The sequence below is a fragment of the Plectropomus leopardus genome, chromosome 3 (genome assembly GCF_008729295.1).
Source record: "Plectropomus leopardus isolate mb chromosome 3, YSFRI_Pleo_2.0, whole genome shotgun sequence".
In the NCBI taxonomy this organism is placed as follows: Eukaryota; Metazoa; Chordata; class Actinopteri; order Perciformes; family Serranidae; genus Plectropomus; species Plectropomus leopardus.
The window spans coordinates 35090183-35104782 of record NC_056465.1 but is presented as its reverse complement, the minus strand read 5'-3'; the positions used below and the strand labels follow the sequence as shown (position 1 = coordinate 35104782).

The window sequence follows — 14600 nt, the reverse complement described above, 5'->3', positions numbered from 1 at the left end:
TTTGTTATGATTCTTGATATTGCTTTTTTTTTTTTTTTTTAAGAAATATCAAATGTTTTGATAATGATGATCATCATTGTGCAACAACTGACCTTAACAAACTCTCTGTACCTCCGTGTCTCACAGTGAGAGGAGCCGCCTGGAGAAGCTGCTGTCAGGGCTGCAGCAGGAGGTGGACTCCCAGCGCGCCGAGCTGGAGGTACAGCGAGGCTCATCACTGGAGCTCCAGAGACAGCGGGACCTCCTGAGGCAGCAGAGGGAGGATCTGGAGATGCAGCTGGCACGCCAGCGCACGGAGGCCCAGAGAGGGTACAGCACGAGCGAGAGAGAATGACCGTTACACAACACACATCCCGTCACCAGCGATTGTTTTCAAGCCCCGTTTGTTTACAGTTCAGATCAGTAACACATGTCATTCTCCGGCCGGCGAAGCACCCAGATGACAGTGGGATGAAAATGTAAATGATTTACATTGCATTACTGCGCTTATACAAGAGGAAGAGGGGTTTTTTTTGTTTTTGAGGGTTTCTTTTGCTCAAAAAAATTTGATTAGCTGAGAATTGGAGCAGGACATGCGATACAGCACAAAAGTAACTCCCTCAGTGTTCCTTCTTTTGGCACGAAGCATTTCTCCATCCCTCAAAGTGGAGATAGATTGCTGTTAAGGGATTTTGTTTATATAAATAATCTGCGTGTGTGTGTGAGACAAAGAAAAGACGTGAGAGAGTCATGTATGTGTTACATTTTGTGTCCCAGCGTGAGGAGTCTGGAGGAGCTTGAAGGGAAGCACTCAGATCTGCGCAGGGAGCTTGTGACAGTGAAGGAGGCTCTGAGTCAGGTCACCCTGCAGAAGGAGGTGCTGGAGGACGATAAAGCCAGCCTCGCTCTGGCTCTCAGCAAGGTACTTTGTTCTGCACCAGGTAGCCTGATCTGTATGACTAGATTCTCCCTGAGGGTATAAATCCATCTAATATTCATGATCCCTTTCGCAGATGGAGTCCCAGAATGCTGCACACGAGTTAGCCTTCACCAAACTGCAGAATCAGGAGGCCGCACTGAAAGATTCTCTCTCCAAAATGGCCGCCCTAAGCGAAGGCTTAGCCAAAGATAAAGTGGAGCTCAATCGTGTCCTGCTGCAGGTCAGTAGTTTTGATTTTGTTCATGAAAACTATGACTAAATATGTTCGTCAATGACCTGGTTTTCATGACTGAGACAAGTCGGCACCAACATCATTAAACACTAATCACATCAACATGCAATACTGTGTAGTTATGAAGCTAGAAACTTTATTAAAATCTCTTTATTCTGGATGACCAAAAAGAGGAGACAAAATAATTTTGATTTTATAGAGTTGTTATAGAGTTGAGTGCAGCAGTTCTGCTGTCCTGCTCTGCGTGCGCCATACCTGAAGTATGTCCAAACACTGAGCACAGTCACAAGGACTCAGAGTAACTTACAATTTAACTTAAAGTTAACAATGACAACCACTGGGCTTGAGAAAAAGAAACAAGGTTATACTTAAGCCCGCAAAAAAACTAATGCATTGCTCTATCAGAAAAGAAGCACCATTGTCATAAATACCTGGTAAAAATACCACAAACCTGAAGAGACACATGAAGTCTCATGATCCATGTCTGGATGTATTCCTTAAACTGATACCATCAAATCTTGAGAAACTTTCTGTAAAGCTGAAGTCTTATTCATAAAACGTTTTGTTTTTTAAAACTTTAATGTTTATTATGTTTTAGTTTGTATATACAGCCATAGGTTTCATTTGTTTTAACTTGTTATTTTCTCTCCATACTCAGAGAGATAGAAAGAAAAGCAAAGCAAAACCAACCATGAAAAAAAACAGAACAGTCATGGATATAGATGTATTTCTTTCACAGAAGGACATTTATATTATATATATATATGTATATATATATATATATATATATATAGGCAAGTGATTAGAATAACATGAAGACACCCCCAGCATTCCTGTTATGTATTAAGTTCTTTTTTTAATTTATTTTTTTAATATATATATTTAATTTTTTTCTATATTCGTACCTGTATTTATATTTACTTTATTGGTCCTTTTTGCCTTCTGCATTTTCTATCAGTTTGGACCCCGACATAAAAATAAAAAAATAAAGAAAGGTGCCATATCAGTTAAACTTTCCTTACTATTGAATGAAAAAATGACAAAATTAACTCTAGTCTGCAGTCTGTAGTAATGTTGATGAAAGGTCGAGTCGAACAGGACAGAAGTGAAATTTCAGTTTTTCTTCCAGACAGAGGGTGAGAAGATGGAGCTCGGTGAACGTAGACGGGAAGCTGAAATGGAGCGGGCAGCAGCCAGAGAGGAGACAGCGCGGGTGCAACAGGACATGATGGATCTGCTCACTGAGAAACAGGCCCTGGAGAGCTCCCACAGCCACTTTCAGGACCTCTGCCAGAAGTTGGAGGTGGAGCTGAGCCTGCAGGAGAAGGAGAGCGCTCAGGTCCTGGAGCGGCACTCCCAGGTCAGAAACCCCCGACCACTCAGCCTCCATTCTTCCCCCACCTGGGAGCGCCATGGTGATTTTATTAATAGCTTTCAGCAGGTTCATGGGGCTTGTTGTCACATTAAAATGTATCGGAGGTGCTGCACACATCTGCTTTTTTTTTCTTTTAAATGGGATATGGAGAGCAGTTTGAGCCCCTCTCTGTGTTTTATGAGTAACTTGGGACATAACAAGCAAGGGATCTTCATGAACAAATGTGAACTGGAAAAGATAAATAGATAGACACATAATATCCAGTGGGAGTTAGTGAAAAACCCAATAAATTAACACCTAAAGTATTCCCATCCTTCCCTCAGCAGATCCACATCTCGTCCCCTGAAGAATGAAAAGAATCCTCTCCTGTTTTGTTATCTGTTCTGAATGTGAGACCGGGATATCCGTGTTGATCTCAGCTAAAATATAACAAACCTAAACAATTTGACAAATTCCATCCAAACATTTTTAGATAGCTTATCTGTCAAAATAAATCAGCTGTGTATAAAATAAGCTCTGGAGCGACCTCCACTGCACTGGGCTCATGTTTCATCCCCTCATTGGGCGCCACTCACAAAACATTGGTGTTCTTCATTCACTTTAATATTTATTTACCTGAGGAGAAGCAGAAAGACATCATGTGCTAATATTTAGTCAGTGGAGTTCATTTTAATTTGGCTAAAAATTGCAGTGATTGTTGCTTTTTAAGCAATTTGTTACAGTGACATACTAGAAGTTGCAGGCGCCCATAATAGATTTAAACACTGTGTGATGGTGTGTTAGTACATGGGCAGTGAAATATCATTTTAAGAGCTTACGATATGATACAATGCAATGTGATTCGATACAGCATGATGTGATACAATACAACACGATATGATACAATACAACACAATGTGATACAATGCGACATAATCTGATACAATACATTATGTGATACAATACGTCACGATTTAATACGGTATGACACAGTGTGATACGATACAACGTGATACGATATGACACAGTGTGATATATTACAATAAGATATGATATGATATGGTATGATATATGATATGATATGATACAATATGATACGATATGATACTATAATACTTGGGCAGTGAAATATGATTTTAAGAGCTTATGATACGATACAACAAGATTCGATACGATACAGATCAGTGCAAGATGGATTGATATGATACAATAATACTTGGACAGTGAAACATGATTTTAAGACCTTACAATACGATACGGATCAATATGATATGAATCGATATGATACGGATTGATAGGATTTGATACGATATGATAATACTGGTGCAGTGAGACATAATTTTAAGAGCTTACGATAGGATATGATCGGATGTGATATGATACGATACAATAATACTGAGGCAGTGAAATGTGATTTTAGGAGCTGCAATACGATACGATACGATTCAATATACTTAATTATCCCTGTAGGGAAGTTTGTGTTGGACTGAGATGCTGCGTCCCTACATGTCTTCGCAGTCACAATAAAACAAACTACATATAAACAAAATAGCACTAGTTGTACCAAATCACACCAATAAAGAGCACATAAATATAAGAAGAATAAGAAGAATAACTTTATATATATAGCACCTTTAAAAATGAGCTTACAAAGTGCTTTGACAAACAAAGCAAACGAAATAGAAAGCCAAAGAGTCTTCTTGAACACAAGCTAGACAAAACTAGGGTAGAGTTTGGATAAAATTAAAACCAGAGGACATAAATTGACATAAAATGTCAATAGAAAGTAATTCAAAGAAACATAACAAAAATAACAACAACAGAAGCAATAAAACCACAATTAAAAGGAAATAAAATAAATAAAACCTAAAATAAAATAAATTTGGTTTTTTTTTTGCGCTGTTTTTGATTTTTGCTGCTTCCCTTAGATGCTTCCTGCTTACACTCACCTGATCACTGCCGTCTTTTAAATCCTGGCTTCACTTGCTCAGTGCACCCTTAAATGTCCTGAACACATCTAAATAAAAAGGAAATAAGAAAATCCAGGAAGAAGACGTCTCTGCACATACACACACCGCTACACACTTCTAGTGAGTCATAAATTATGTTTTAGAGGGATTACTTTACGTTGTCTTTTAGGAAAATCCTAAATAGTGTACCTTTAATAAATACTGAATAAAATTCAGCAAGTTCTGCATCGACAGCACATGTTCTCAGTTCATTACTTTCCTTGAACACATAGGTCCTGTGGTGTGTCATAGTGATTTAAGTGTTAAATGGAAAAAAATCACAACCCCACTAATCATTTTTGTTTTGCTTCAGGCAGTGCATTTGTTATGGCCCTGCAGTTCCTACACACTGTCATGAATCGCTTAAAGTTTGTTTAATTTATGCGTCATAACAGCAAAAAGAGAAGGGTACGGGGAGTTCAGTGTTAGTGCTGAAAATGTGGCTGCATAACATGTCAAGGTCATGTGGTTCATTCTCAGTGCAACAGATACACAACACCGACCTGCTGCTCACTTACAACAAATACAGATATTAAGTTTGAATGCATTTTATAATTTACTCTATATTCTTTATTTTGTCTGCTGAAAGCAAAAAGTAAATTAATTAGTGTTTGTCGGTCTCCAGGTCAACAGGCAGATGCAGGCTGTGTCAGAGGAGCTGTGTGCGTGCAGGAAGGAGCTGGAGACTCAGACCACATCCCTAAAGAGAGCTACCCATGACAGGGAGGAGCTGGCCAAGGACAGGGCTGCTCTGGATGTCAAGCTAAACTCCGCCGAGCGAAAGGCCTGTGGTCTCACGCAGGAGCTGGTTGCACTTAGGTCCGTGTGGGTTTGTGCATTTGTGTGTTTGTGTGGTTTTGACCTCTAAAATGTTTGCGACCAATTTGAGATTCAAAACTGCTTTTCCCAGTGATTGCATTCAGCACAAGAAACAGTGAAATTGTTTCTGTCGTCATCGGTTGAGGTCAGGGTCAGGGATTGGGTTAGGCCTGTATCGGTTATGGTCGAGAGTGTAACGAAAGTCAGTAAATCTTGTCACTATGAAGAACCCAGTGTTTGTGTTTGTTTAAGTCAGACCAACTGCCAGTGTGTATTTAAGGTCCTTTTGACTTTTTTTAAGCATTTTTTTTTTACTTTCTAAAGCCCTGAGAGTCACATGTAACAAGAGTCTTTAAGTAACATGGTTTTATTTGGAAACTGCTCATGATGGATCATTGAATTTTATGACCTACACCTCGTGGTTCAAAGGTGTTTTTTCTCAGAGCTCAAACCACTTTGCCGCTGTGTTCCAGAGCGGAGAAGGAGTCCCTGGAGACGGCTCTGTACGAGAGCCAGGAGCTTGCCTCGTCTCTGGAGGCCGAGCGCACCAGGATGGAGGGGGAGAGGCGCAGCTTGCTGCTGGCTAACGAGGCCTTGACGCGTGAGTAGCCCCCTCCCTCAGAGACCCCGCTGTCGTCCGTGCCAAGCCCCCTGGCCATGAAGCCTTTCCAACAGCCCACTAGAGATCCATATTTCAGCTGTGAGCTCTGCAGCAGCTGGGCTGTGGGATCACTGGGGCTGCTTTCTCAGCTGACCAGGGTCCCTCCACTCCGCACAAACACACACGGATCAGATAAGTCGTGTTAAGCTAGCATGTTCCACGTAAATCCACGGATGAGTATAACCTATAAATAAAACTGTAAATAAAATCTTGCTGATCCCGAGCATCTCCATCTAATAATCGAGTGGGATTTTGATGGAGATCGGATGCATGTGTGCAGGGGATGCTGCTCGGATGCGTGTGGATGCTGAATGCCAGTTTGCACAAGCTGCACAAGAGCGGAGTAAGCTGGAGGAGAAGCTGGCCCAGGTGGAGAGGAGTGCCCTGCTGACCCTGAACAGCAAAGAGCAGATTCACAGAGAGCAGCTTGAAGCTGAGCGCAGACAAAAGGTTCAATAAGACTTATATTGACTGACAACATTTAAATCAGATGTTTTTGCTGTCTCTTAACCCTTTGAAACCTCAGCAAACTGACGTCTTTTCTTTCAAAACATGGGAAGATGGTAATGAGCAATTTAACAATAGCAAGAAATTAGTAAAATGTTGCAAGAAAAATATCTGAAATTAACAAAAAAATAACAAAAATAGGAAATTACATCAAAAAGAAGTGAGAAAATAATAAATGCATAAACAGTAAATATATTTGTAACCCATTTTTAAACATATGATCATAATAACTGTAAATATTTTTCATTATATTTTTCCCTAGCTAATTGATAATTTTTTGAGTTCAGGTAACATTTTACTAAGAAATTAGTAAAACGTTACAACAAAGTACCTGAAATGTACAACAACAAAAAAAAGAACAAAATTAAGAAATGACATGAAAAAAAGTGATAAAATAATAGTGTATATAGTAAATCATTTTTGTAACCCATTTTAATATTATTTATTATTATTTTGTTTGATATTTTTCCCAAGCTATTTGATCATTTTCTAATGATTCTCTCTCTTTTTATCTTTTTTTTTAAAGCTAAATTTCAGGACATTTTCTTGTCACCTTTAACCAATTTTTTGCGTTTTGTGGGACATTTTAAGTCACTCATTGCCTTTTTTCCCCATGCTTTTAAATGAAATCAAGCCCATTTGCTCATGTTTCAAAGATCTAAATGCTTGTGAAAGGTGTCTGAAGGCAGCACAAGAAAACTGATCCAGATGTCAAAGTGTTAACTAATCAGGAGTGTGTGTGTTTGGTGGTTGACAGGAGCAACAGTGTGCGGAGCTGACAGTTCAGCGGGAGCAGGCCGAGGAGCAGCTGCGTAGACAGTGTGAGGAGCGGCGTGCGCACAGCCAGAAGGAGCTGCAGCAGGTGCAGGAGGAGCTGGCCAGGCTGCAGCAGGACTACAACCAAAGCCTCCTGCAGGCTGAGAGTGAGAAGCAGCAGGTGTGTGAGGTGGTCTTCTTGGGCTTGTTACGATTGTTTATGAACCTTTAAATGTTGGAGTAATTTAGGACAGGCCGAGGGTCAGAGGATTGTCTCATAAGCACAACATCCCAAGTTTTGTATTCACAGTTGTTGGTGTATGTCCGTCAAAAGCCACATGTCCTGCCAGTATCCCAGGCTGTTCTCATGCACTGTTTGTACATGTAAAGTCTGTTTGAGGAGGAAGATTTTGGTGGTGGATTGGTCAAACAACCACAGGACTTACCCCAGGATGCCTGTGTTTCTATAAAACAAAGTAAACTTTTAGTACAAGCACGATAGCTTCTATATGTCCAAGTACCCATGGCCGAACTTTTTGCAAACTATAGTATGGTTGTCCATGACCTTGCGGTCTTCTGTTGTGACCAGGCTTTGTCCCAGAAGGAGGCAGAGAAGGCTGCCCTCATGGAGAAGCTCGCCGCCCTGCAGCAGGAGCTGACCACAGCAGGCATGGAGCTCGAATGCATGCAGAGGGAGGCGCTCAGCAAACAGGAGCAGGAGAAGGTAAAATATGTAACCGTAAAATTTGTTTTGTGTCACTTATCTTGTGATCCTCACTGATTTGTCTTTGTTTCAGAATGCAACAGTTGTCCTTCAGTCTGAGCTGCAGGACTTGCGGACTCAGTTTGAGGAGTCCTTGAACTCCCATGAGAACCTCAAGAAGAGTCTGATCGAGCAGGTCAAAGAGCTGAACCAACAGAGAGAACAAGCACAACAAGAGGTGAGAACCTTTAAAGAATTCAACACTTTTTTTAGCCTTTTTTGTAAAGGGGACCTGAAAACCCATTAACTTCAAGGCGAGGAAATGGAAGTGCAAAAATGTTAACTCATTTCTGGGTTTAGAACTCATCCCTACAGCACTCTACAGTCTGTTTCAAATAGTTTTTTCTACTTTCGCGACAACACGCTCTTGACAGATTTCCATTTATAGTCTCTGGCATGTTTACTCTGTATGCACTGCTACATGTAGCTGCATGCTAACATCAAGGAAACGTGATCTTGGTGTAGGATGTTGTTAATTTCTCCCTGACTTCAGATTATATCCCTCCTTGAACTTGTCTGATTAGGTCTTGATGCTTTTATTAGTGATTTTTCATTATTAAAAAGTGGCAAAGATCGGGAAACGTTGACCAATCAGAGCATAGGGGCTTTTTTCGGAAGGGGGACTGAAAGAGACAGGCGCTAATATTGAGCGTTTCAGACAGAGGGTGAATACAGGTGTTACAGCACAAACAGTATGAGAGAAGTCGAGTATTTTTTGAACATCAAAGGATGTCAACATGCTCTAATAAAATAGAATAGAAACCTAAAATACAAGTATGAACCTCAAAATGAGCGTTATAGATCCCCTTTAAACACAGATATGGTTGTCTCGTGTGATACCAGCGTATAATAATATTAGTTACAACGATGACTCACACAGGATGCCCGTGTCAAGTGAATGTTAGGATGCTGATCTGGAAACATAAAGCAGATTGTGGAATATATAGGCTGAATGTCACTGGAGGTGGTTTGTACAGTAGGATCACAGAAATGGATAGGAAATTACAGGTTTGTTTTGCTTGGCGCGTGATGGGAGACCATGGATCTGCTTCTAGCGTGAGTGCGAGTTTGCACCAATTAGTACCAGTGTGAGGGAGAGCCATTTACCATCGGCCGCTGTTGACATTGGCAGACGCCACAGAGCTTTACTAGCATCAGGGTGCCATCAGGTGCAGAGCGCACGCGGCCAAATCCTACAAGGAGAGGTGGTGTCCGCTCTTAAGACTCCCTCTCAGCACTCGCTCTCTTTTTCCTGTCAAGTCCAGCGGAGGCGAAATTTGGTTCCATTGACCCTAATATAAACATAAAAGCGCAATTAGAGACTATAATTTTGGCTGAGTGACATACCTCCCCGAGCCAAATGAGAGCTGTAAATCTCATCTCTTGGGGTTGCTTGAGGTCAGGATTCCAGCCACAGGGTCTCTGGGCGTTTTAGTGAAATAACACGCTCACAGTCACCTCATTAAGACGTGACTGCGGAGTTGTAAGGGCCTCGCCGTGCCTTGATTTAAAACCCTGGTTTCCCTGGAAAACAGGATTGTTTATGTGTGTGGGGACCTTTTTTTTTGTTTCAGTGGGGGAAAAAAAGCAAAAATGAGTATCATCCTGTCTTCGCTCTGTCTCCTTAGTCTTGTCAAAGAATAGTGAATGAGGTTGTGTGGAGCCAGAGCAGAGGAGTTTTGAGGTTTGGACAGCCCTCCCTGACATATATCACGTCAAGCCTCAGCGACACTGTCATATTTGGCCGCAAACCCCTGCTCGTTTCCTTGTTTGATTATTTTCACTAATCCCAACTCAGGATTCTCATGTCAGACGGTGACAAAGCAGGAGTGAACGTGTGTGACAGAGAGCTAGTGAGCATGAATGAGGAAGGAGAGAAGGAGACGGAGAGGGCGGAGGATACGGTCCCTGGTACCATAATATGAAATCAAAGTTTGAGTTAACCCCTTGTGTAAATAAGCCGGCGGGGGAGTGTTTATTTTCTCCCTTGCAGCAGCGAGAGGCTGGCTCCACTGGGACTCCAGGTCCCCCTCTCCCATCCACATAACACAACACTGCTGCCCTCATATCCCCTGGCCTTCTCCTCCCCCATAAAATCAGATAAAATAAAGTATAATTGGCCAGATCAGCACCAGCTTGTTTTCTCACATTAGAGTTTATGAGAAAGAACCATCTTGTGTGGCCTCTGAACATAACACTCCTGCTCCTCATCCTCTCCCTCCTCCTCCTCCTCTCCCTCCTCCTCCTCCTCTCCCTCCTCCTCCTCCTCCTCCTCCAGCACCTCCGGGGGGGCTGCTGTTCATCATGTTGCTCTCTGTGGATTCTTTACACTGCGAGCTGTGGTAAGGAGACAGGGAGAGACAGCACCTGGCTACGGGCCCAACTGGCTCTTATCCGTGCCCAGATAAGCTCTGTCCTCCCCCCCGCTCGCGCTGCACACAACATATCGCCATAAAACAGAATATGGGTCATACGGTATCTTGAGATTGTGCACTTAAAATAGGAGTTGTTGAGGTGTAGCTTTCAAACAAAGACGCTCTAATGCATTATCCAATCCAAAATCTGATTTACAGTATGCTGAGGGATTTTTCCCATTCGATTCTGGTGATCACACACACGTGTTTGAGATTTTGATGTACTCTAGATAGCAGCCTAATAGAGGCTTTTGCTGAATTTTGAGAATATCGACTTTTGTGTGTGCTGGGTTATTGAATTTACACTGAACAAAAATGTAAACACTTTCCTTCCAATTTTCCAGGAGTTGAAATAGAAGATCATAGACTTTTTCTGTACACGCAAAAGTCTTATTTTCCTCTCAAATTTTTTGCAGTAATTTGTTCAAATCTTTTAGCTGGCCTTACACCAAAGGACTTCAGGGTCAGAATGAAATCATAAGAGTTTTATCTGAGTTGTTGCATGGTCTTGTTATCCATCTTTTGGTGTAAGGTGATCATCGAACTCAGCCTGAGCAGTTTTAAGTCTCATTAATACGATCCTTGTGTAAATAAATACAATCTTAAGTTTTTGTGAAAACATATTGTATTACTACCTGAAAAAAAACAACTTGAAAATGAATTCCACACCACCATTGCTCAGTAATACACTGTCCTCTTTATTAAACCAGCTCTACAGAGAGGAGACAGAAGACGACTCTCTCATGACTGTCGAGTAGAGTAATGTTGTTAGGGAAAAAATGGCATTTGACTATAAAGTATTTCTGGAGTTTTAGCTGTGGTAATATTTCTAAAACTCCAGAAATACTTTATAGTCAACTTTAAAGTCAAGTTAGTTACAACGACTGACTGCTGTCAGGTCGAGACGCTGCTGACGATGACGAGTTTGCAGATGAGCTTCTCTGAGACGGTTTTTGAGCAGAAGTTTGTCAGTTTCAAAAAGCAGTCGTTGCATCAGTTGTTCAGGTGGTTCACGTGAAGACGCTGAATGTGGTGGTCTGAAGCTGATGTTGTCTGTTTTTGTGAGGCTGGTTGGATGTACTGCCAAATTCTTGGAAACATCATTGAAGACAGTTTATAGACGTGAATTGACCGTTTATTTTACTGCAAAGGTGTCTGGTGGGCATTCCTGCAGTGGCACGCTCCCTTAAAACCTGGAAGCAAAAAGCGTTGCATTTAGTTTAGTGTTTGTTAAAGGTTTTAAAGGAGTTTAAAGCTTATTTTTTAAAGTCTACATTAATTCTTTGATGAACTACTTTATACCAATTTCAAATTCATATCAGTAAATAAATTCTGAATTGAGTCGACAACCAATCAAGACACAAGTAACAAGAAAATAAGCAAAAATTAATCTGCTCACCTGATGAATAAGAGGTTTACTGTTTACCCATAAGACCTCCTAATTTATCTTCAATGACATATCATGTCTCTTATTCTTCATATATCTGGACATGAAGTCAGAGGGCCTTCGGCGGCGGCTGCAGGAGGCAGAAGATGGACTTATTAAAGAGCGAACGGAGCTGATTGAGGCCCACAGAGAGACCCAGGAGTGTGCAGAGGAGCGAGACAAGCAACGAAAAGAAGCTCTGGACCTGAGAAGACTTTTAGGTGATGAGACCAGAGAGAAAGAGGCCATCCAAGCCTCGAACCAGGAGCTCAGAGCTTTTATCAAGAGAGCAGAGAGTGACAACAGCAGGTATGGCCGTCACCAGGATTTCCAAGGATCCTTAAAGAGTCTTAAAGGCATTGAATTAACTAATCTAAAAATTAGGCCTTAATTGATAATAAATTGACTTAAATTAATCTTTCAAAAGTCTTAAAAGTGCTCTGGTGTGATTAAGGTTTTAAGCTTTTCTTTTTGCTGATGTTGCATTACAAAGTCTCAAAATAATTGATAATGTCCCTTTTTTTTTGCTAAATAGTAAAATGATGGGAATCCAAATAGTGCAATCTCACATGCAGGTTGAGAAACAAAATCGCCAAGAAAACCATCCAGAAATGCCAGATATTTCCCACTTCTGTTGGTAAACTGTACAGATATTTCATGATGTAATATGTTCATTGTCTTCCATGTGTTCTGCTCTAAAAAGGGTTGTTTTTTCAGCATTTGATGTGGATAATCTAACTTTTTCTTTTCAAAAGTCATATTTTATGTAACAATACACATTTGGGCAAAATAAAATTGTGCCCCTTCAAGTTTGGTTATTAGAAAATAGGCCTTAAACTAAATCCGAGTGGCATTTAAAAAGTCTTAAATCTACCTTGCCGTAAGCTGCAGGAACTCTGGCTGAGCTGTGGAAGTGCAGATTTCCTGTAAGTTCAGTAGTTTTTGTCTGAGCAACAATGGACTTTTTTAATTTTTTCTGTAACGCTTTCTGAATCTTGACTAGTTTGAGAAGAGCCGTTGAGGAGCGTGAGCAGAAAGTGGCCGTTTTAGAGGAATGTAAGAGCTCGATGCACCAAGAGGCAGCCGCTCTACGCAGCAGCATGAGAGAGCTGGAGAAGTGTCGCCTGCAGGCACGCAGAGATCTGCAGGAGCTGCGCAGACAGGTGAGAGATTATTGAAGGAACTACTTTCCATTTGATTTATTTTAAATAAAGGATTACCTTCGAGCAGTGTGTGCTACGTTAACATGAGCAGGTAAAGGTCCTCGAAGGCGAGAACAGCCGGCAGAAAGAGGAGCTGCGAGAGCTGCAGGCCCGGGTGTGTCAGGAGGAGCAGAAGGAGGAGGAGGCTCGTCGCGAGGCGTTCACTCTGAAGCAGAGAGTGCTGGAGTGCGATGCTGGAAGAGAAGCAGCGCTGAATGAGGTAGAAAGCCTCCGGGAAATAGTCTGTTAACAACATGTGAGAGCAAACATTCCTCCCATGCATCCCAATACCTGCCATACATAAATGATAACACACTGTACATTAACGGTTAGGGGTCATCTCGATATTACTTCTTGTGAATATAAATGAACAATAATTTAGGAACTGTTTAGCACTCATTTAGCACTTTATTCTTCATTATTCATACATATGGTATACATTTTAGATAGATTGTGAATTTTTGTTTAATCTTGAAATTTCCAGCTTGGCTCCTACAATAAATCTAAAATGCACTGTGTAAACAAAACTGTTACATTCATACTATTAAGTGATAAATATCTCTGTTAAAAAAATCTAAATATTAGTATGTGTTTAGGGGCAAAAATCAAGCAGTCGATTCTATAATATAGGGTTTTTTAACCCCTTGTGACCCATAACCCCATTTTGGGGTCCCCATATTCTCATGACCACAGCAGACAAGTGTCAAGTGAATGTATGGCGTATTTCTGTAAGAGCATGGAGGCAACTCCAAATGGATTCCTCATTATTATGATATATTTGAATTCTGGTTAATGTATCTTTTTTTCCACACTAAATATTAGAAATATCCAAACATCAGTCTTTGAAATATCCTAAAAATAGAGTATCTTAGCCCTGAAGAATAGTTACATCTCCAAAGTATTTTCTTGTTTGATTTTATAGCTCAGTCACAACTCTTGTCTTCTGACCTCTTATGAAACAGTTCAGAAACTCTATCAGTGAACTTGACAAGCTTGTCAGCTCAAAGCACATTAACCCTTAACAGAAACCATGTTCCTGTTATTCACACAAGTGTTTGTCACTAGATAACATTCAGGACATGTTACATCATGAATGACACTGCAGTGTTTTTAAACACTATTCTGGTTGGAACTATGATTAGCTTAAAGTCCATATTTCTGCATAAAATGGTATCCTTTTACTCAAACGCAACTTTCACAAAAACTTTTTTAAAAACTACCTTTTCTTGCATGTCTCCACAGTGAACAAAGAATCCAAAATTGTTGAATTGAAGTCATAGGTGTCCAATTTTAACAACAGTAAAACTATATTGAAATATTTGTTTACAAACTCGCATATAATTCATGCAGTATAGTATATTCTAAGTCTCATTTATCCAGTCATATGCTCAGTGTAGGCCTGAATGTAAAGTTAACTTATCTATGCTCTATTTAAAGCCAAAGTCCATTGACAAAAACTGTAATTTTACCTTGCTGAACACAGGAGCTGCTGGTCTGCTGCTGCCTCGATCAGGTAGTTTCTGTGTATCATCATGTGA

At 40.7% G+C, this 14600-nt stretch overlaps 1 protein-coding gene and 1 long non-coding RNA gene across 2 annotated transcripts in view; one reads left to right on the top strand and one right to left on the bottom strand.

Moving 5' to 3' along the window:
* The window catches only part of crocc2 (ciliary rootlet coiled-coil, rootletin family member 2), a 45928-nt gene that overhangs the window by 22619 nt on the left and 8709 nt on the right, over positions 1 to 14600 (top strand). Inside the window, exons 14-26 of the mRNA XM_042483944.1 lie at positions 127 to 309; positions 757 to 901; positions 993 to 1139; positions 2281 to 2511; positions 5140 to 5333; positions 5807 to 5934; positions 6275 to 6444; positions 7259 to 7438; positions 7847 to 7981; positions 8055 to 8198; positions 11931 to 12169; positions 12864 to 13023; positions 13115 to 13282. Coding sequence (XP_042339878.1) covers positions 127 to 309; positions 757 to 901; positions 993 to 1139; positions 2281 to 2511; positions 5140 to 5333; positions 5807 to 5934; positions 6275 to 6444; positions 7259 to 7438; positions 7847 to 7981; positions 8055 to 8198; positions 11931 to 12169; positions 12864 to 13023; positions 13115 to 13282 — 2224 coding nt within the window. The remainder of the gene's footprint in view (positions 1 to 126; positions 310 to 756; positions 902 to 992; positions 1140 to 2280; positions 2512 to 5139; positions 5334 to 5806; positions 5935 to 6274; positions 6445 to 7258; positions 7439 to 7846; positions 7982 to 8054; positions 8199 to 11930; positions 12170 to 12863; positions 13024 to 13114; positions 13283 to 14600) is intronic.
* On the bottom strand, positions 11315 to 13180 carry LOC121941203. Its single transcript, XR_006105729.1, has 3 exons — positions 13081 to 13180; positions 11834 to 11951; positions 11315 to 11627 (listed from the first exon to the last, which is right to left on the bottom strand). It is a non-coding gene; the product is annotated as an uncharacterized LOC121941203 (long non-coding RNA).